Source organism: Varanus komodoensis, unplaced genomic scaffold (assembly GCF_004798865.1).
Source record: "Varanus komodoensis strain SLA01 unplaced genomic scaffold, ASM479886v1 scaffold6_2, whole genome shotgun sequence".
Lineage (NCBI taxonomy): Eukaryota > Metazoa > Chordata > Lepidosauria > Squamata > Varanidae > Varanus > Varanus komodoensis.
The window spans coordinates 3,279,303-3,300,160 of NW_025336346.1; the positions used below are offsets into that span (position 1 = coordinate 3,279,303).

Sequence of the window (20,858 nt, forward strand, 5' to 3'; positions counted from 1 at the left end):
ACCCTCTAAGCTCAGTCTTAAACATGTTTCCAGGGATTTACTTCCTGGAAAACATGCTTAAGATTGCAGCAGCATTTATGGTGCAACTACCCATGATGCTCCACGAATCATCATCTTGTTTTTTTTAAGATGTAAAATTGTTTCTTAAGCTTCAATTTGAAGTCTGATATGGAGTGGGGGATGGGCTTTTAAGCACTTTCCCTAATGCTGTTTTCCTGCTGAAAATAAGCCTCCCACAAGCTGCTTTTATCCCCGCTGGGGAAAAGTTACTTACATCTTTCTCCCTATAGGGATGATCTGAAACAGAAAGGCCATGAAACAGGAAAGAATTAGGAAGCCCCTTCTTCCTGTACCAGTTTTCCACTTCAAATTTCAGCCTCAGCAGCTGCATTGCACTGAAAACAAACATGTCTTTAAAAAGATTCATACAATGATACACTACATAAATTCTGACATGACCCTGATGCTCATAGCAAAACATAGATGGCCTGTTACAAATGAGAAAAAACCCCAGATATATACAGATTCTATTTGATTGTAGAGATCTGACTTCAACATGTCCTTCTTCTGCAAGACAGAATTTTACCTCCATAGTCACAAGCAGCTAGGAAAGCTGAAATCAAAACACCCGTGAATTTAAGAAGCCCCTAGCTATTACTTTCAAGTTCAGAGCTTGCCCATGAAGGGTCAAACTTTCAGGCTTTGTCTGTGTGGTTCCTCCCATCAGCTAGCCATCTGTACCAACACAGGAGGCCAGCAAAAATCAAAGAAAAGTGAATGGATTCAAAGCTTACTCATATTTCACTAAAGTGAAAACTGGAATGCCCTGTGATTGAAAAGGACCATACCCTTAGGAATGCTTGACACCAAGATGAGCTGCATCTACATCATGGAGCATGTTAAAACTGCATCAGTTCAGCCACAAAAGAAGGATTAGCTGAAAAGAAGGATTGTCTGTGACTTTTGTATATCTTAGGAAATTAATGACAGCACTGATCCGAGAAAATGAAGACCCTTGCATAGGCAGCAGTAGAAATTGGTGCAGCTCTTATAAAGTCAGTGGAATAGGGCCAGCATGGACAGCTGGGTATTTGGCCCAGAGAATTTTGGCCTCCCATATGATTTAAATACTTCCAACTATAAACATCATAATAAGGCTTGGAAAAATGACTGTAATTTCCTCCCATTTTGCTGGTGAAATCTAATAGTGAATGTTAGTTAATGGATACATTTCCTGTGAATAAACATTGACCCTCTCCTATTGGAAGAGTGAATAAGGAGGGTTTTATTCCCAAACATTATAAAACAACTCTTGCATCTTGAGTTCCATATACAAATATCCTAGCATCCCTATTATCCTTTAAAAATTAAATTATTATTATTTTTTAAAAGAAGCTTCACAATCAGAATTATAGTGGAATGAACCATACATGCAATGAATAGAAATCTCATTTCTATTTCTCTCCACATTTATATCTGGCATAAGCTTCTTGAATAAAGTGACAGTTTTACTGAATAGGCATTGTCTGTCTGAACTAACTTCATTTGAGGAAGATCATGTTCAATTTATATTTCAAATGGATGTTAACAAAAATGGAGGCTCTTTGGTTTTTCTATTTAGCTCCCCTGCACACCATTTGGTATCTTTTTAGCTTCATCATCATCACCACCAGCAGCACCTTTTCTTTATTTGTTGGAATAAAATTAGCTGCATATTGCTCTGAGAAGTAATAGGCTGTAATAGCGTCTGAGGCACAGAGAACGCTACATGCTTTTTCAATAGGAGGAAGACAATAACTTTTACTAAAAGGAAGAAAAAACCCCTGACAATAAGCAACACAATGTGTAGTAATTTCAGGCACCATCATCAACAAGTAGTCAATGGGGTGCTTTGCTCTAGTGCGAGCTCCAGTAACTGGTTTGCTCCTCTTTCCCTCTTTCTTACAGGTTACCATTCGTGAATTGTCATAAGGCCAATTAATTTTTAATTGTTCAGAGAGTTCCTTCTCCTGCATTCACGGCAGTGACCGTCCTCAATGGAAAACAAAACGAACGAAGTGGAGGATGGCAGACACCACTGCCAGCCACTGACGGCTCCCTGCGGAAAGGCCTGAGCCGGCTCTCATTGTGGTCCAGCTTCCTTGCCAGAGATGAGTCCTTTGCCTCATGCCACGGTGGCTGTTTGTTCTCCTGTGCCCTTGTCACGTTCAGTGTCCCAAAGGTTTCTTCCATTGCAACCCAAGCCTGCTTTGTGCATCTTATCCTTGAACCGCCATGGAGAAGAAGATGCTGCCTGGGCTGACGTGATGTTTATGTTACAATTTGTGCGGGCATCCCAGTGGGCGATGTGCAGCATGCACAGTGCTGCTCTAGCTTCATTCACTGCTTGCAGTGATACATACCCCAACTTCAATGCAGTGGCTCGCAGCCTAAAGCATTGGCTCCTGTGGCAAGACTCAGCCGTGCTCGATGGAATGGGACTCTGTGCCAGCCTCCACCGCAGATGGTACTGAGCCCATTGGAGGCACTTCTGTCTCTGTGCGGAGTCTCCCGCTAAGGAGACGGGAAACACGTTGGCACAAATGTCGAGAAACCTGCCCCAATTGCCTTAATTCAAGTTCGTGCTTGAAAACACTAATTCTTCACATCTGCTTAGAACACTTCTCAGCTCAGGTTTTTGGAAAAAAGATAGAGGATCGTAGCATAATTCCAGAAATACAGGGTGACTCCTGTTAACTCAGAATAGATATAGTGGCTTTCCCCAACTTGGTACCATCCTGGTGTTTTGGACTGGAGCTCCCATCATTCCCAGCCAGCATGGTCATTTCACTGTGACAAAGCCTCCTTCCAAAGGTCACGTTGGCTGGGAATAATAATGAGAATTACAGAGTAACACATCTGGAGGGCCAGAGTCAGAAAAGGTTGTGAAACAGGCTTGCTCTAAAACTGATGGTTAATATTATTTAGAGTTCTAGTCCCACCTAATGTACCTGCTGATGATTTCTTAGAAATATCTCATTCAAAAACCAGCAGTCATAAGTACTGGACACAATTTAAAAAGCAGGTTCCCAACCAGCATGATAGCACATTAATTAGAGAAGAAGGGAGGCGTTAGAGAGAGAGAGAAGAACTAAACATTTCATTTGTGGAGGCAGGAAATATTGAAGTTTTGTGGCATTGGTGAAATTGCTACGTGAGTTAGGTAGCCAGTTCTGGGGTCAAAGAATGCTGATGACTTGGAAAGAGAAGGGGATAGTAAAGGACTAGCAAATAAGTCTCAAAAGCAGCAGATAATATTTTTTTTAGTGTTTCAGAAAGGAAGACACTGTCACAGTGAATTAGCAAATAAATATTTCATAGCACAATCAGGGTAGGCTGTAGATGCTCTATCCAGCTGGACACTCCCTTAAATGGTTCATTTGAGCCAAACACAATCTAGTGCTGGTGACCTGGTGTGTATGCGTGTGCAAGCGTGCATGCGTACACTCACAGACAGCAGCTCTCATCCAAGGGAAAGTGCCCTGCTCTCACTGAGAAGCTAAGGATGGTGGTGATGGGCATGGGAGGCTTGACCACAAGGGAGGCGGCTGAGGCAAGGCTGCTTCATGGTGGCTGATGAAAAGACCATGGTGTGCATGTGTAAGTGATTAGGGAGGGAACAGGAAATAGAACTGCCAAGAACTTACTCCTCCTTTACAACTCTTTGGTGCAACCACACTGGGAATACTGTCTTCAGTTCTGGTTGCTTTACCTAAAAAGGGACATTACTGAGTTGGAAAAAGTACAAAGAAGGGCAACAGGGGGCTGCAGAAGCTCCCCTGTGAGGAGTGGCTACAACAACTGCAACTGTTCAGATTAGAACAAAAGCAAGTAAAGGGAGACATGATAGAGCAGTTTAGAATAATGCACAGGGGGGAGAAGGTAGAGAGAGAGAGACTTTTCTCCTTCTCCCATAACACTTGAACCCAGGATCATCCCATGAAGCAGATTGGTGCGAGGTCCTTTATTCGTCCTAAAAGAAAGTACTCCTTCACACAGTGTATAGTTAAACTATGGGATTTGCTGCCATGGGAAGTGGTGATGGCCACCAATCTGGGCGGCTTTAAAAAGGGACTGGATGGATTCATGAGGGAGAAGGCTCTCCGTGGCTACCAGCCTTGCTGGCTCTGTGCTCTCTCCTTCACCAGAGGCGGCCTGCCTGCAGACACCAGTTGCTGAGGAGCTTGGGCAGGAGGAGATCTTGCACCCACCCTGCTTGAGGGATCCTGTGGGCAGCTGGCTTGCCACCCTGTGCACAGAGTGCTGTAATAGCGCTGATCCAGCATGGCCTTTCCTTGGTTTCTATGTTGTAAGTCTCGTACACTGAAGCTTAGGTATTGGGGCAAAATAGGAAATGACATCACCCTACTCCTATAGCATTGTTATTGTTGCTGTTATGCTGCCCAATAGTCAAAGCTCCCAGCAGCATATAAACACAATAAAAACACAGGTAACAGGAAACATAATAGGAATTAAACTGCAAAATATAAAAGGCAGGTTCAAACCTGAATTTGAACAGCTACAACAGAAAGAAATTAAATAATCAATAATCAAGCTGTGTATTTTGGTAAGGGATACATTTTGGGAAGATGGAGCTGAGATTGTTTAAGGCAGGTGAGGTGGTTGGGAGATGCATGCCTATGCCACAGCCAACAGGGGTCTTCCCAGGACAAGGAGGGTCCACAAACTCTGGGTAGGTCTTGGCTTGTGAGGAAGGTGGCAGGGAGTGAATTCTCCTGACTAAGCTCGGGTTCTTTGCTGTATTTTTCCTGCCTGAGCCAATGCTCAGCTAGGAAATAGGCAAGGCTTGCTGCTCAGCACTAACCTAGGACAGGGTGGCAGAGTTAAGTTATAAAAGCAAATACTAGTAGAAACTCAAAGGCAGACAGATACTAACATTGCTACAGACATAGCACCAGCCAGTACTACAGAGAAGATAGACCTAGATGATGTCAATACTCCTTCCCAATGTTAGAAGTCCATCTATTATTTAAGTAATCAACTCTAAGCAGTGTTTCTTTAGGAACTCTTACATTTCTGTCCTTTATGGGGCCATAAATTCTGAAGAGCATCGTAACAAGCATGCCTGGGATAGAGATTTACCACCTTGTGCCCTACTCATGATTATGCACATATCTGAATGTGCAAAAAAGAAAAGAAAGAACAGATAAGCTCTCATTTTGCATGCGATGACTTTCGGGTTCAAGGCCAAAAGTACTGGCTGAGGAATTCAACCAAGACTGAGAACAAATGAGAAAAACTGCATAATGAAGAAAGTGCTTGGGAACAGAGAAAACATGATGAGGCTCTTATTAATGAAAACAGAGTGTTTGCCTTAGAATAGGCTATTAGATTGCCTTCTCCAGATGAGCTTGCACAAGGTGAATGCTAGAAATTGGAGAAACACAAGTTGGAAGGTCTGCAGGCTAAGCTGTGTGGATCGGGGGACAGAGATAAAAGAAGGCCTTGTATCTTCCCATGGTTTTCCTATGAGCATCCTCATGTTCAGTCCCTCACATTGCCACCTTTACTTTCAAGCTGTTTCCCTCTACAGGTTTCAGGTATGTGTATTTATTTTAAGTTTTTGTATCCTGCCCTTTACAGTGTCTCATTTATACACTCATGCATATGTGATTTGATAATCATCGTTCATGGGCATTTAATTGCTCTAGACTTAGAAGCAACATCCCACAGTTCCTGTGACATGGTGCAAAATTTGCTTCTTTTTTTAGCTGAAATTTATTCATCACGTTTTGATATTGTCCAATAGCTGGACAGTTCATAACAGTTATAGCATAAAATACAATTATGATGATGACAACAACAACCCGGTATAAAAATTAAACTTTTAAATTTCAGTATAAAATAGAAGTCAAAGCTAACATAAAACCTAAATTTTATCCAGTAGTTATGATATTAGTCTTCTACAGGCTTAGATGATGTCTCATTACCTGTGATTCTCCATGTTCAGGGTATAGGAAATCTGACTTTACCCTACCCTAGTCCGAGCTTTGTTCTCCTCCTGAGAAAACAAGCTGGCTGGTAAAACTCCAAAAAAGGCCACAAGCCAATTTTAATGTCCACAGTTACCAGAATGGACCACTCCAAGTTGGGTAAGTGGTATTTCTTCATACTTTACTTTGGGAGTCTTCTTATGATAAACCTAGGACCTCATGACCTCAGATTTGTGTTATTCTGTCACAGCACACGCACGGCAATTTTCATATTTCTCATCATGACCTAGCTTTTCTCACTTGGATTTCAGATGGCTACCAGTCAGAGAAACAGAGGTGTAAGAAATTTCTGAAGACATCAGTTTCAGCTTCAACAGCAAAAGGTTGCAATCAAGTCCATCCCAACAACACAACACAACTCCTCCTCCTCCTTCTCTAAGACTATCACAGTATCTGCATAGGACTCCCTTCCCACATCCCCGATTTTTCACTAATAATACAGTGAAGCTTCAAGACCAACACATTTCTGAAATGCAGGCAACAAATATTTTGTATTCTTTCACCATGTGGAGGCAGGTCAACTTCTTGTTCTTGTTGGCCATTTGAGAAGGCCCAGGGACCCACCTTGCTTCAGCTTTATTTTTCAACCAGAAGGATCCCAAAGTCTTCTGCAAACACTTCTATGGTCAAAAGAATGCAGCCAGTTCTGGGCTAAGTTAAACCAGCAGCTGATGCTTAGGAGTTGTTTAAAATAGAGCTCTCTCCAAGTATTCACATTACATGCAGTAACTAGCAAAGGCCTATTTCCTAGGGGAATTGAAGCTCTCTGGTTTATACTTAACATGCTGATTGCCAGAATTACAGGATAGCTGTGCCGGGAGGAGGGCAGAGAATTAGATTCTGTCTCTAATTAGATGTTTGCTCTTCATTTGAATTTCAGATGCCAGCTTTAATTTTAGAAACTTTCCCAGGAAGCAAAGTGACTTTCCCTCACAAAAGTGCACCTGGCTCCTCCAGGCTTTGTCTGATGGCCTGTCACCAAGTGAGCACAGAGTAGGACAAGCCACTGCTCCCTTTTCCCCCGGTCCGAGGGATAGTTCCACTGCTTGTTTGTTTTCTAGTCATCGTGAAAACAAAGGGAGTCTTTTCAACCTGTCAAAGAGTCAGTAGCAGTGGACAGGAAGTCCATGCCCAGAACTCTTGGGCTCCAACCTAACCCACCAAACATAGGGCCACGCAATGTGGAAAGACCTTTTAGAACAACTGCTTCTTACCTGGGACAGAGAATTGTCTCTTCCAGACAGAAATCAAACCATGCTGGGATGATCAGCCAAGAGGGAATATGTGACAGTCGTATGTTTGATTATGAAGATTTGGCAATGTCATCATCATTACCTGAGACCAAATGTAATCTTGTACAGAGTCTTGGGCAACTGAGGAGCTAGAAAGCTCTTCTGTCCGGCTTGCAGATAGTGAGAGGGCAAGTTTTCACCAGCCTCTGCATTCTTAGGGCAGATTATTTTAAAAAGGGGAATGCTGAAAGTCTGATGGACACGACCAGTTAGAGTTTCACAGTGCAATTCTGTGTATGCCTACCCAGAAGGCCAAACTGAGTTCCACTGACTTTACTCTCAGTTAACCATGTTCCATTCCCTTCCCCAGTCAGGCCTGCTGGCTACAACTCCAATCATGCTCAGCCAGCATGCCTAATGGTTAGAATAGCTAGTGTTGGTGGATGCTGCAGTTTCCCCTCACACCTGGAGGGCACCAGGTTGGGGAAATCTGGCATACCAGATTGCAGTCTCTGTGTGAATTCAGTATTTCCTACTCCAAAGCAGTAACACTGAAGGTCTGGACATGGAAAAAAAGGTGCAGCAGCCTAGATTCTGTTTTTCCGTTAGTATCTGAAATGCAGCTCTACTATTCAAGGCTTTTATAAACCATTCAATTAATAGACAGCTCTCAGAATGGTGTATATATAAATTAAAACAGTCTAAAAACATAATATACAGACAGTATATCACAGGGCAGTTAACCTCACTGGAACATGACATCCACAATACTAACAAATAGTAATGATAACATATAACTCAAGAATAAAACAAAATAATAGAATGCTGGTGACCATATAGATAAAAACCAACATAAAACCCAATGACACTATTTAACAATTGAAATGCTGGGAATATTAAAAAAAAAAGGTTTTAACCTGACACTGAAATATATTGGCGCCAGGCACTCCTTTCCAGAGAACTGATTCCATAATTGGGGCACCGCAGCCGAGAAGATCCTTCCCCTGGTGACCACCTTCCTTACTTCTTTTAGAGGTGGCTCCTTAGAAGATGACCTGGGACCTCAGCAGTGTGGTGGATGGGAGGGGAAGCAAGTTGAGGGGAGGGGTGCGAGCACTTCCCATCATGCACTAACATTCTCGACCAATTTCACGCTGATATCCCACGCCTAAATCTTGCTTGAGTCAGTCTCCTCGAAAACTACATTTCTCATGGGCTTGCTATTGTTCACAAGCCTTCTTGGGAATGCTTCAATGCTTCTTAGATGAACACAGTTAAAAGCAAAGCAAAGCAAAAAAAAGCACAGCAAGGCAAAACAAAAGCAGAAAAAATAGTTTTAAGCAGCCAAAGAAAGCTGCCAAATCTATCAGAAACACAGACACAAATGCAATCCTGTTTTGACTCCACCCCTCATTGTCAAGACTGATGAGCCATTCTTCTCCCACTTCCTATTCTCCGAAGTGCTGGGAAATAATTGTTAGAAATTAAAAAGAAGTTCTTAACTCCATAACATGCTGTTCGTCACCTTCAGTGTAGACTCTGCATTTAGAAGCCAGTAAAGTAAGGGTGAATATAGAACTGGGGCGAAAAAGATGGTGCCATTCTAACTCATACAGATCTACACAGAACCCATTCCCTGTATAAAGCACAAGTGCCAGACAACTGGAAGATACTTACGTATTCTGTGTCAGCCTTGGAGTCATAGTATTCAATATCCTCCTCCTGTGGAATAAAGGATAAAGATGTGATAAGTACAGAACAAGGTCTGGGGGGAGATGCAATATGACTACTCCAGTAAGGTTACCAACTTTTGCTTTTAAAATGTCTGCTATTTAGGTGACCTTCCTGGTGAATCCTAGCAAATTAGAGGCAAATCTCAGAGCAAAAGCTTCTGGCTCACTCCCAAAGCTGGTGTGGAGAGTGTGGCCCTGGGTTCCACTAATGGAGACTGGTGGTGCTAATGTCAGTGGTCTGTGTATCCCCAACCTATTTTGTTCTGGGACTTTGTTCAGAACCATGGACAGCTCCTTTAAAGTACAGAGCCAGTCCAGGGCAGATGCAGCCCACTGAGGTTGGACCCACCAGCCTTGACGGACAGGTGAAGGGGCCGTGCAGGGAGGCCACTGTGATGGGAGTTTCCACAGAGCCACATCTGCCCCCCCCACCCCTTGCTTTGGCTTTTGGTTTGGCCTTTGGCTATGCTGTATCTCTTGCCTCAACAGAGCTAATAGAGCAGAACAACTACGGAGTAGCACTCACAGGGACAAGCAGCAAGTGCCTGCTGGCACTTTCACACATGTCTATGCAGTGGAAGCATGTACACAAAATGGAAATGTTTCATGTTTTCTTTGATTTAAATAACAATTCTGTTTTTACCTACAAATGTCTGGCAATCAAAGACATCATTGATAAGTTTTACAGAAAAAGCCACCAACTCTGAGATAAAGAAGGAAAACCAGCTGGGCATTTTTTCCTCCATCCGTTGGCAATGCCAGTGCTCAGCTAGACAATTACTGTTTGCTAGATCTGGTAAGGACAATGCTTTTCCATGAACAAATATTGAGAATTTTTTCACTGGCAGAGCTACTTTAAAAAAACAACTACAGTTCTTTGAGTATGAACCATAGTGACATTAATTATTCTTATGCCATTTTTTCTAGGGCATTTTTACTATGGATGGATGAATCTGTCTCTTTCTACTCTATGAAAGTTCCACATGTTTTTACCCATACTTCTGTACCATTCCCTTTCCATATTACTCCCCAGATTTTTTTTAAGTTCTTCAAAATTCATATTTAAATAGGTCTTTCCATATGTATCTAAACATACATTTTCTTTCAAAGCATGTATTTAACTGCATACCTTGATAACATTCAACTACTGAGAAATGTGTTGACATGTAGAGAGATGAAAAACCTATGGATAGCAGAGTTCCAATAGAACATCAGTCCAAGCGGCACGAGTCGGGACAATTGCACAGGAATTCACAACGCCAGAACTCCTGAAGCTTCTCTGGCATTTATGTCTAAAAAAGACTGAAGTGGACTGAAGAACCTGCTTCCGCTCCTCGACAGCTCTTGAGTGGAGACACTCACTTGCCAACTGGCAACTCAGCACAGTTTGTGTGCAGTCACTTGGCAAGCCTGTTGGGGGCATCCCTCCTATTTTGCCAATGGATGAGGAGCATCAGCTCACAGAGGTTTCTGAGGAGCTGAAAAATGCAGCAAATCTTTTCTTACTGCTCACAGGGCAATGCAGATGGCCGGCTAATCTGGGAGTTACTACGACGGGCAGTGTCTGTCTCTCTAGGATTTAAACTAGGATGTTTTTCCTAGCTGGAGTTCCCAGAAGCTGAGTCAGAAAGTCTTGCCTGCAAAGCTGATGCTCTGCCACTGAGCTACAGCTGCTCCCTGGTCCCGCTGGCAAAGAAGCAGCCTTTAAACGGCGGGACGGAGCTGGAACATGTTGTTCAGCGCTCGATAAAAAGGCATCTGCCTTCATCCAATGCTTGTCACCAGGCAGGCTGTGACATATCTCGTTAGAAGGCTTCACTAGCTCAGTTACAAGCAATGCAGGCAGGGATGTAGGGGCTGCGGTTCTAGATCTGTGCTGTGGCATGGAAGGCCACATTAGAAGTTCAAAACATTGCCGATTTGTTTTCAATTATTGTGTTGTGTGGGTGTGAACAGTGGAGGATGTTGGAGATACTAAGAACCCGTGCTCCCACTCAGAGCCACTAAACAGGCAATGAAAAATTAGTAAGTTATTTCATCACTCCAGTGAAGAACTGTATGTCATTAATTTGCAGTATTTAGAGACTATTTACCCAGAAAGGCCTATTCGGATTTCTCTTTCCCAGTGCTAGGACATGCAGCAGCTGATAAAATTCATAAAGGAACAGGCAATCCAGGGAATAGTCATTCTCTCTCTCTCTCTGTGTATGTATGTATGTATCTCCATCAGAAGGGGGTAATTAAAGGGCACCCAGATTCTCTGTTCTGTATCAGGGATTAGGAGTAGAAATGCAGCATGTTCAGCACCACTCTGGCTGCTATTCGCCAGCACAAGGGAGTCACTGAAAGGCCCAAAAGACAGGACGATTCCCAAGCAAGATCATTCCTCCTGCTAGCAAAGTGGATTTCCTGCTGCACACAGACACGCTCTATGGCCATGAGTGGTTTGCTGCATAACTGAGGAATCCCTGAGCCAATCAGGAAGGTTGTGCCTAAAAACAAAGCACACAGAGCCGACCCAGCCACACCTGCGAGGACTAAGGACCGCAGGCATCTGCCACCATGGAGCACTGCTGCCATGGCTGTCCTCCACAGTAAAGCAGTGACGAGGGCTGAGGGAGTGGAAAGGCTGAGGCTAGGAGGCACTACGCTTATGCTTCACAAGTCCACCTCTAAACCATCAGGATACAGTCTTTCTCATAGCTAACTGAAGAGCCAAATCATCAAAAAAACTAGTGGTTCAAACAGGTTACTTGCAATATATGCCTGCTGAGGATGGTCAACAATTATACAAGGAAACCAAGGTACACTTAAACTAGCAGTCTCATGGACCAGTCTGGCAGTCTGAAGCATTACAGAAATTAATGGCTAGGTTCACACAACTCATACTCAACGCATATGGGTTGAGTGTGGGTTGTCATTGACCCATGGGTTGTTCGTCATGAACAACCACAGTTCACCTCACAACAACAAACCATGAATTCACTTGTGGGTTCTTTGTGTTTTACAAACCATGGCATGTGTGGTTGGGTTTACATAACACAACAACCCATGATTCAGTAACAACCTTGAGTATGGCTTGTCAGGTTGGGTGAACCCAGTGAGTTGAAGTGAATCATTTTCAAATTAAAAATGAACAGCTGTTATGAGGGACAGAGTGTGATCAGTTCCTAGGGAAGGCGTCCTTTCTCTATAGATATTGTTCTACACTAACTTTCCTCGAGCCAAAGATTTCATTAGGACTGATACTGTGGCATGGAACCCTTTTGGAATAATTCTGTAATCTAGCAGGCTTTAAACAGTCCCCTGGTAATTGGCCAGTGATTTTTCTATGGTATGTTTGAGTCATGTGCATGTTCACCTAACACAGTTGAGTACCTGAAAGATGTGTATGCAACCATTCACATGACTGATTTACTATGCAATACACTGTCCATATGGTTGTTTTCTAAGTGACAAGCCACATGAGAGGTTGAATTTATGCACTGAAAGCAGGAGAACTTCTGTAGAACCTCAGCTCTCTTTCATTCAGACCGGACCTGCTTCTCGTCCCACTTTATGCTCCTTGCCAATGCCAAGAATACACCCCACTGAAGACTGATCCCAGTCTATACCCGTTCAGCAATAGCTACTATCTGGTGAATCCCACTACCTCACTCACATGTCAACCTGCTGACTAGCCCAGTAATCCTGCTCATAATAATTTAGGGGCCGGTCTCACATCAGATACTCTTGAGAAGAGATTGATGCTAGAGGAAAGTATGGCCCTCCATTCCTTCATCATGTGGCATTACCATTCCTTTCATCAGAGTGCTCTTTATAATAGCGTTAACTGAAGCAAAAGTCCCTTAGATGACTGTTGAAGAGATACCCCAGAGTCGTTCCGTTCAGTCTAATGTCCTGTGCACAAAGCTTTAGCTACTACTGGAATGCACACTGATAGCAAAGGAACACGTGTAAGTAGCTGAAAAACTGACTGTGCAATGACTGCTGTGCAGAGGGAAAAACCACCTTCACAGACTGTTCACGTGAAGAAAGCTCCACTCACAGAAGGGGCCCTTCCCCCAGCTGCACCAGCTCCGGTCCTCATCCCCGAACATATGTACATATTTTATACATGGGCAAGCAGCTGCATAACATTTATGTGTGTGCATAGGATTCCATGAGATTAAAAATCTTGACTGCACAGGCTTCCCCAGTGCCTCAAAGCCTCCCAAGCAGGATCCCCTCTGCAGACATCTGTGTTCAGCGCACAGTAATCGGGGGCGGAGAGCTGCGCAAGTTTAGTGGCAGGACCAATGGCCCTAACCAATTGCTCTTTCCATGGAATGAGTGCCTTTCCTGCAAATAACACATGGAGGGCATTAATGAAAGGCCCAAGCATGGTTCTGGGAAGCTTGGTCAGTAGAGGAGAAAGAGATTTGTCATTTTAGCTTTGAGGATCTTCTCCCACATGTTTCTCTCTGCTCACTGAACTCAAATGAGACCACCTTGATCAGAGGCTAGATTGGCCTCTGATATTTTTTGCCATGGTGGCATTGAGTCTATGGAAGACCTTGCTTAGCCCATCTAAACAGGAATAGAGTCATAGAAACATAGAACAGTAGAGTTGGAAGGGGCCATGAAGGTTCAGCCCCCTGCTGTTGCAGGACACCAAGTTACACCATCCCACTCAGATGGCTGTCCAGGTTCTTCTTGAATGTCTCTAGGGTGGGCGAGTCATCTCCTTTAAGCATGCTTTCCCTCTCTAAATGAACCTTTGTAACCATCCAGAGACTTTTTAGTAATAGGATGGTGTATAAAAACTTTAAATAAATAAATAAAAATAAAATAAACCTAAGGATTAGGATTAGGTTCATTTAGAGAGGGAAAGCATGCTGAAAAGAGATGACTACCTCCCGCCCTCGCCCTCGCCCTAAGCTTGTCCTGGTACTCTTGGTACATTTTTCAGAGTACTCAATGAGTTAGATCACTGGATTTTTTAAATTATTTAATTGCTTTTTGATCGTTTAAGTTGCATTTTTAAATATTTAATTGTTTGCTGCTTTGATCGTTTGTATGCATTGAAAAAATGAACTTTCAATTATCTCAAAAACCAAAACCAAATTTAGGAGGGACATGGTTCCTTTAGAACTTTACAAAATGCAAAGCAAAGCAAAATCAAAAACTGAAACTCAGGTTACATTACTGAACATATGTTTAATTTTCCAGTACACATGCATCTTAAGATGCATACTCTCCCACCCAGACTGGGTGCTGTCAGTATTACCAGCTCCATCGTGCGGAGGACCATCCACAAGTAGTGAGACAAAACCTGCTCAGCTCAAGTGATTTCCTTTTCCTTCTCCAGGGTGCTAAAACTCAAGCTGACAAGAATCCTTCAGCTTAAGGTAATCTGTGCCAATTACTTAGGCAGAGAGCAAGAGAATCATCAATGGAAAGAAGTTTGCTCGCTGGATATAAAAGACTAGACACAAGCTTATCATTAACACAGACAGAAAACTTACCCTCCTTAGCAGATATTACCATGTTTTCAGAGCCATGTGCCTCTCTTGACCACTTCTAAATGTATTTACTAATTTAGTCAGTGTTTAGTTATAGTTTGGAAAAGAGATTATTGGTATTCAGACTGAACTGACCCTGTAACTAATGTGGGTAAGATAATGTGTGGGAGACTAAACCATGTAGATGAGGTTAAATCCATGGCTGGAGGAGGATGAAGGTGAAAAGGAAAGACTTGCAAGACAGGGTCTGGTGCTGTTACAGAATGGTTTGTGCCATAATTCCCCATCCCTTCAAAGGGAATATTGGGAACTGTTGGCTTGAGACCAACCTTAGGTATATGTAACAGGAGTAAACCATGCAAAATTGACTGGTCTGAAATGTAAAAATACCACTGATTACATCTCAGCAGTAATTTCTCTAAACAGAGTACATAACAATCCAAAGTAGCAGTGGACGGGTTTTTTTAGGAATATATAAGAAGCTGAGAGAAGCCACTCCCAAATGAATGGATGATTAATGGTGTTGCAATCTGTGTGAAAGAGTGGTGTCCCTGTAGGGAGGCATTTTAATGAACATTTAAATATTAAGAACATTCACCTTCCAGATTATACTGATTTCCAGATGGTCTGAAGTTTGTGTCCTGGTTCCTGGATATTATGGTTTTCCCTTCAGAAGATTTAAAACATGCTGTTTTCAGCGTTTCTCCTTCTAAAGCAGCAGAAGCTCTTCATCTGTGGTTATGGAGATGGCATGCCAAGAACCCCTCATGGTGCAAATACTTCTCTCCTAATCCGCCAATGGACTTTAATCTTTCTTGGTTGTCTGAATTGTGATAATCTGTTACTGGCGTCCTCTGTGTCTTTGTGCCGAGCTAATCCCTCAACAACTAAAATTGTGCAATGCATTCATGCAGTATGATCAGATTGAAAGGCAGCAGAGTATGGGCAGCAGGAGACCGGTCTGGGGAGAAATGTGCCGAGACTTTGCATGGGCAGGGTTCCTATCGCCAGACTTGTATTCTTCCCCCAGAGGTCTGCATTAAGGCAGGACATGTAGCCCCAGATGGTTAAACCATTACCTAGGGGAAAGAGCAAAGGTTTTGCCATTCCCAGAATGCCTACCCCGAGAAGCTTTCAGGATTCCCACTGCACTGCTCCTGTCACCGGCCAGCTTTCTCACATTGTCAGTTTCAGCTCAGGCTGGCATTTCCCTTGGGATGCAGCCTTAAGGCAGCTCAGGTTATAATGACTGATTTTAGCAGAAATACATGGAAAATGAAAGAAACGTTACAAGAAACGTCCTTCATTTGCACCTAAGGCCACACTTCCCACAACATCTTAGGAGGGTAGAATCCTAATGTGCAGTGAGGATCTCTGCTGTGACACGGACAGACAGAGGTACCCGGGGAGCTTTTAAAGTCTGCACCTTCCCGGACTGTGAGGATTTAACCCACTGGCCGATAACATCGCTCTGATGCTTCTCTGACTCTCCTTGCCACTGACTGTGCTCTGTTAAATAATGGTAGATTGTGTGGCATGCCATAGTGCTATTGCGCCATTCAAAGCAGACAATGCAGAGCAAGACCTTAATCTATCCCAGGCTTTTAACTTACAGTACACAAAAGATGCAGAACATGTTAAGCTTCCTGGTGACAGGCCCAGACTTCACCATGCGAGATGTGTTCTCGGGTACCTCTTTGTAAACCCCTGCTAGAGGATTGGCCTTGGATTGGGAGGTCCAGGTTCTAGTCCCCACTTGACCAAGAAGCAAACTGGGTGACTTTGGGCCAGTCAGTGATTCTCAGCCTAGCCTAACTCACAGGATTGCTGTGGGGATAAAGCGGGGTGGGGGGGTCCTTGGGCTTCTTGGAGGAAACGAGGAATGAAAGAAGGAAACAGCCCACTGCTCGCCACTATTCATGCACGATCGGCTTAGATCCTGACAGCACGTCACTGCTAGTTGAAGTTCAGCTCCTAAGCAGAAATGAGAGGATTGCTTCCCACCTATTTACATTGCAGCGGGTGGAACCTTCAGGAGCTCCCATGCTGCTCTCAGCTTCTCTGCAGCACATTCATCCATTTGCCTGTGGGGGACTCACCTGTCATCGGGATGAATGGAATGACAAACTGCAACTTGGCTGCTAAGTGGGGACATCTGCTTCTAATTACACAAGTGTATGCCGGAGTGCCACACTGAGCAGTGAAGGACCCCAGTGAGGCACAGGGGAGTCATTGCAGACATCAGCGAGTAATAAAAGAAGGAGCAGCACTTCGGCAGTAAATCATCCCTCCCTGCCCCCAACGCGGCTCACACAGTGCACACGGAGCGGCCCAGGGCTACGTGCGCTCTTGTGGCCGTCTGCAGCCTCACCACATCCTCTCACTCCATGAGAACCGCTGCTGGAAGGCCTGGTTGGATCCATCGACTCCATTTTACATTGCTAAGCATGTTATCCAGAGCTAATGGTGAATTCCAATGTAATACTGTGGCCCTATTCCTCTTTAAACTATCCCCGTGAAGCACCATACAGCAACAGCAACACTGCCGTCACCAAATGAAATGGTGTTGTGTGTAGCTTCCACGGGCAGTTAGCTGGTCAGGGATGATAGGAGTTGTAGTCCAAAACATCTGGAGAGACTATTTGGAGAATGCTGCTTTAGGAGGCAATCCTACATAGGTTTAGGCAGAAACTTGCATTGGACTGGCTGGGGAATGCTGGGAGTTGTACGACTTTTCTCTCTTTTTGGTCTAAATATGTATAGACCGTGTGGAAGTTCCCAGTGTGTTCTGATCTGGAGCCTGTCTTCAGTTCCCTTCTGGACAATGGGACAGAGCTTTGCTTTCATCCCACTCTGCACGCGCATCCATCTCTTTCTCTCTGCTTCCTCCATCTCCCCGTATTTCTTTCTTCTTTTAAAACTCCCAGTAAATACAGCTACACTAAAGTGACTGCTGGTGCAGCTTTTTGGTTCTGACTAACCAGCTGAGCACAAAGAGGCTAGAGCAGCCTTCCCCAACCTGGTACCCTCCAGGTATTTCGGATTTCAGTTCCCATTTATTTCTTTATTTAAGTCTTTATAGCTCTGTTCACTAGCAATGGCGCTCTTAGAACAGTGAACAATAAAACCATATAAAATCAGTCCAAGCCCTCTGTAATTCTGGGAGTTGCAGTCTAAAATATCTCTGGGTCTCCAGGTTGGGAAAGGCTGCTGAAGAGTGATCAGCCGTGCACAGCAGCTCCTGTCCTTGCACCAGCCTCTGAGTGTGGGGTGGTGGAAAAGAAATTTGTGCATATCTCCACACCGCTGGCCTGCCACGTGATAGCAATCACCCAAAGGAGCAGTCTTTGCGTTAGCCATGCTAGGCACACTCCTTGGATTCCACAGCTGAGCTGCTCTCACAGTTTCGTTCTGATCAGAAAGTCTGTGGGGGAGGTTACTTGTTTCCACGTGGTTTCCCAAAGTGGGGGAGGCTTCCTATTTGAAGAAGGATCAGCCACTGAAGAGCTTCCCCTGTTGTCTTGATAGCATGCGACAAGTGGTTATGAAGGGTGTCGGGTGGGGAAAAGGACCTTCTGGCTTTCAGCAGGAAGCCCTCCAGTGGGTTTGGCTCTTCCAGCAGCCAGACTCGGACTTGCATTATAATGAAAAATGAAAAGCGAGAGAGAAAATGAACTGATGCTGTATCTTCCAATTTCAGCTATTTAAAAAGCCTGATCATTAAGAGAAGTGTACTTATTAATTATCTGTGATTTGTTGTGAAATGCTGAGGGGTTTGCAACAACAAGAGAAGCAAAAGATAAATTAATTTATATTCCCTCTCCTTCCTGAGTCCATTTCCAAGCATCCACCAGCCCCACATGCAGCTCTGTGCCCTTTCCCAAAGCTGCTGTTTCCCCAGGTTCTCGGCCATCTGCACTTCATAATTAAAGGAACCCCCAGGGAACCCGTAACACAAACGAGCTAATTTCATGTTTAATGATCTTTAATCAGAAGTGAGTGTGACTAACAACATTCATCCAGAAGGTTCTTTGTTGTTCATTTTATCTTCAATCCTTTCCTCCAAAACCCCAAATTCTACTTTCACATGTGATGTTGCAGCTCCTACAGAGGCATAGAATAAAGCTGGAAGCAAGGCAGCCACAAAAGGGAAGTGGAGATTAAAGAGACGCACAAAGCCAAGCAAGCTGCAAATATCCAGCAGTCTGCATCAAGAGCCGGTTCTTGCTTCTTCCAGTGCACTTGCAGTTTACACACTGTTCAAAACCAGGCCTTCACCATTTGAATCAGATGAAATTGCCTTGCACCGTATTGCTATACAATCTGCTGGGATCGATGGCCACTCTCCCAGGTCTCCGACAGAGCTCTTTCCCAGCCCTGTTACCTGAGATCCGTTTAACCAGAGATGACTTATTTTACCTTGGAGCTGTACACACCCTCCAGAGGCCCTGTATGTATTTGCTGTTTTCTGTTGCTTGGCTGATAGTGCAAAAACAGGAGACTGGACAAGCACTAGGAAGGCCACAGCACACCGCTGAAGGCTATATTCTGCTTGGCAGGCTGCAATCTATGAATGTGGACACGTTATGCTGACTTAGGTTAGTCATATAACTTTCCCAGGGATGGATCTCTGGGCAGGAGTATCCTAGATTTCTTGTAGTGTTTCTTAAAAGAGGACAGCAAACAGAATCGATTCTGGTAACATCTCCTTGTGCATGCATGCAGCACATAACATCACAATGTGATTCCATGAGAAGCAAAACTTAGATCAGAATTAGACACGATTACAGATGATCATGAGCCGAAGGTTATACAGATAAGTCCGTTTCTGAAAGTAGTGGTGAGTGTGAACCAGCGAATCTGGCAGCAGGACGCGGGCACCTGGCTGCACCCCCAGGAAAGCTCACAGGGAGAAGGCCTGGCTGGTCTGAGCCTCACCACCACACAATGCCGCTTTGCAGTGGCTGAAAGGCGAACTGCAATCAGTCTGGAGTTAGGGGGCAGCAAGTGACCTGGGGAGCCAGTAAGCTTCCTGCTGGACATGTACAAGAAACCCAGGCTTGGTGTCTCATGCTGGGTAGCTTGTCCTTAAGATAAGGCACCCACCAGACTCTTGTGTTGGGTTTCTTGACCTCATACGCCTGATCTGGACCCTGCCATGCTGGATAACGTTTAACCAGTTGCAGCAAATAATCTGGCTTTAGATTGATACAAGCTAGATTCTGAGAAGGAAGAGACACTCAAGTTCATCTCATAAATATATGTTGACTACTGGAGTGTACCAAATAATCTGAAGAATAGTCTATGCTTTGTAGACTATAGCAAAGCCTTTGACTGCATGGATCACAAGAAGCTATGGACGGTCCTAAAGAAGTGGGTGTGCCTCAGCACTTGACTGTCCTGATGCATAACCTGCATTGTGGACAAGGAGCAACTGTGAGGACAGTATGGAGAAACAGACCGGTTTCCTATAGGCAAAGGTATCAGACAAAGGTGTCTTTTATCTCTGTTTTTTCAATCTGTACAGAACATATCATAGGAAACCTAGTTTAGGATCAGAGGGAGGAGTGAAAATTGGCAGAAGATGCATCAATAATTTAATGCAGGTGACACCAGAAAGCAGCAATGATTTGAAGCAACTCCTGATAAAAGTGACAGAAGAAAGAGAAAAGAGAGACCTGCAGCAAAACATTAAGGAAAGAGAAAGATCATAACTACAGAAGCATTACTGTCAGCAATAACTGAAATTGTGAAAGATTTTGCATACTTTGGCTCAATTATCATTTCAAAAGGAGACTGTAGCCAAGAAATTAGAAGATGACTAAAACTCAGAAGGGCAGCAATGAAGGAACTAGAAGAGATCATCTGGTGTAAGGTTTCACCGAAGACCAAGGCGAGATCATTCACAGTGTTGTATTCCAAAACACTATGAATGGGCATGCAAGCTGGACAGTGAAGAAGGCTGACAGGAGGAAAACTGATGCATTTGAAACAGTGCTGAAAAAAGCATTGTGAATACTTTGGACTAACAGAGAGATGAATGAGTGGAACTTGCCCTGGAAGCAAAATGACAAAAATGAAGTTGCCATACTTTGGGCACAGTATGAGTACTGGAGAAGAAAAAAAAAAATCCCAGGGAAAGTTAGAGGCAGAAGAGGAAGACTAACTGTGAGATTGTTCAATTCTATAAAGGAAGCCACAGGCTTGAGTTTACAAGAGCTGAGAGGCTGCTAAGAACAGGACATTTTGGAGGGCGCTCACTCATAGGGTTGCCATATGTTGGAGATGACCTGATGGCATACAAGCACAAATTAAGAATACCTTTACTGGATGGCA

General features: G+C 43.9%; 1 protein-coding gene across 2 annotated transcripts in view; it reads right to left on the bottom strand.

The window, feature by feature from the left end:
* The window catches only part of CACNA2D2 (calcium voltage-gated channel auxiliary subunit alpha2delta 2), a 658,873-nt gene that overhangs the window by 213,186 nt on the left and 424,829 nt on the right, over window positions 1-20,858 (bottom strand). For both annotated transcript variants that reach the window (XM_044451244.1, XM_044451243.1), the window contains exon 5: window positions 8,963-9,007. In XM_044451244.1, coding sequence (XP_044307179.1) covers window positions 8,963-9,007 — 45 coding nt within the window. The remainder of the gene's footprint in view (window positions 1-8,962; window positions 9,008-20,858) is intronic.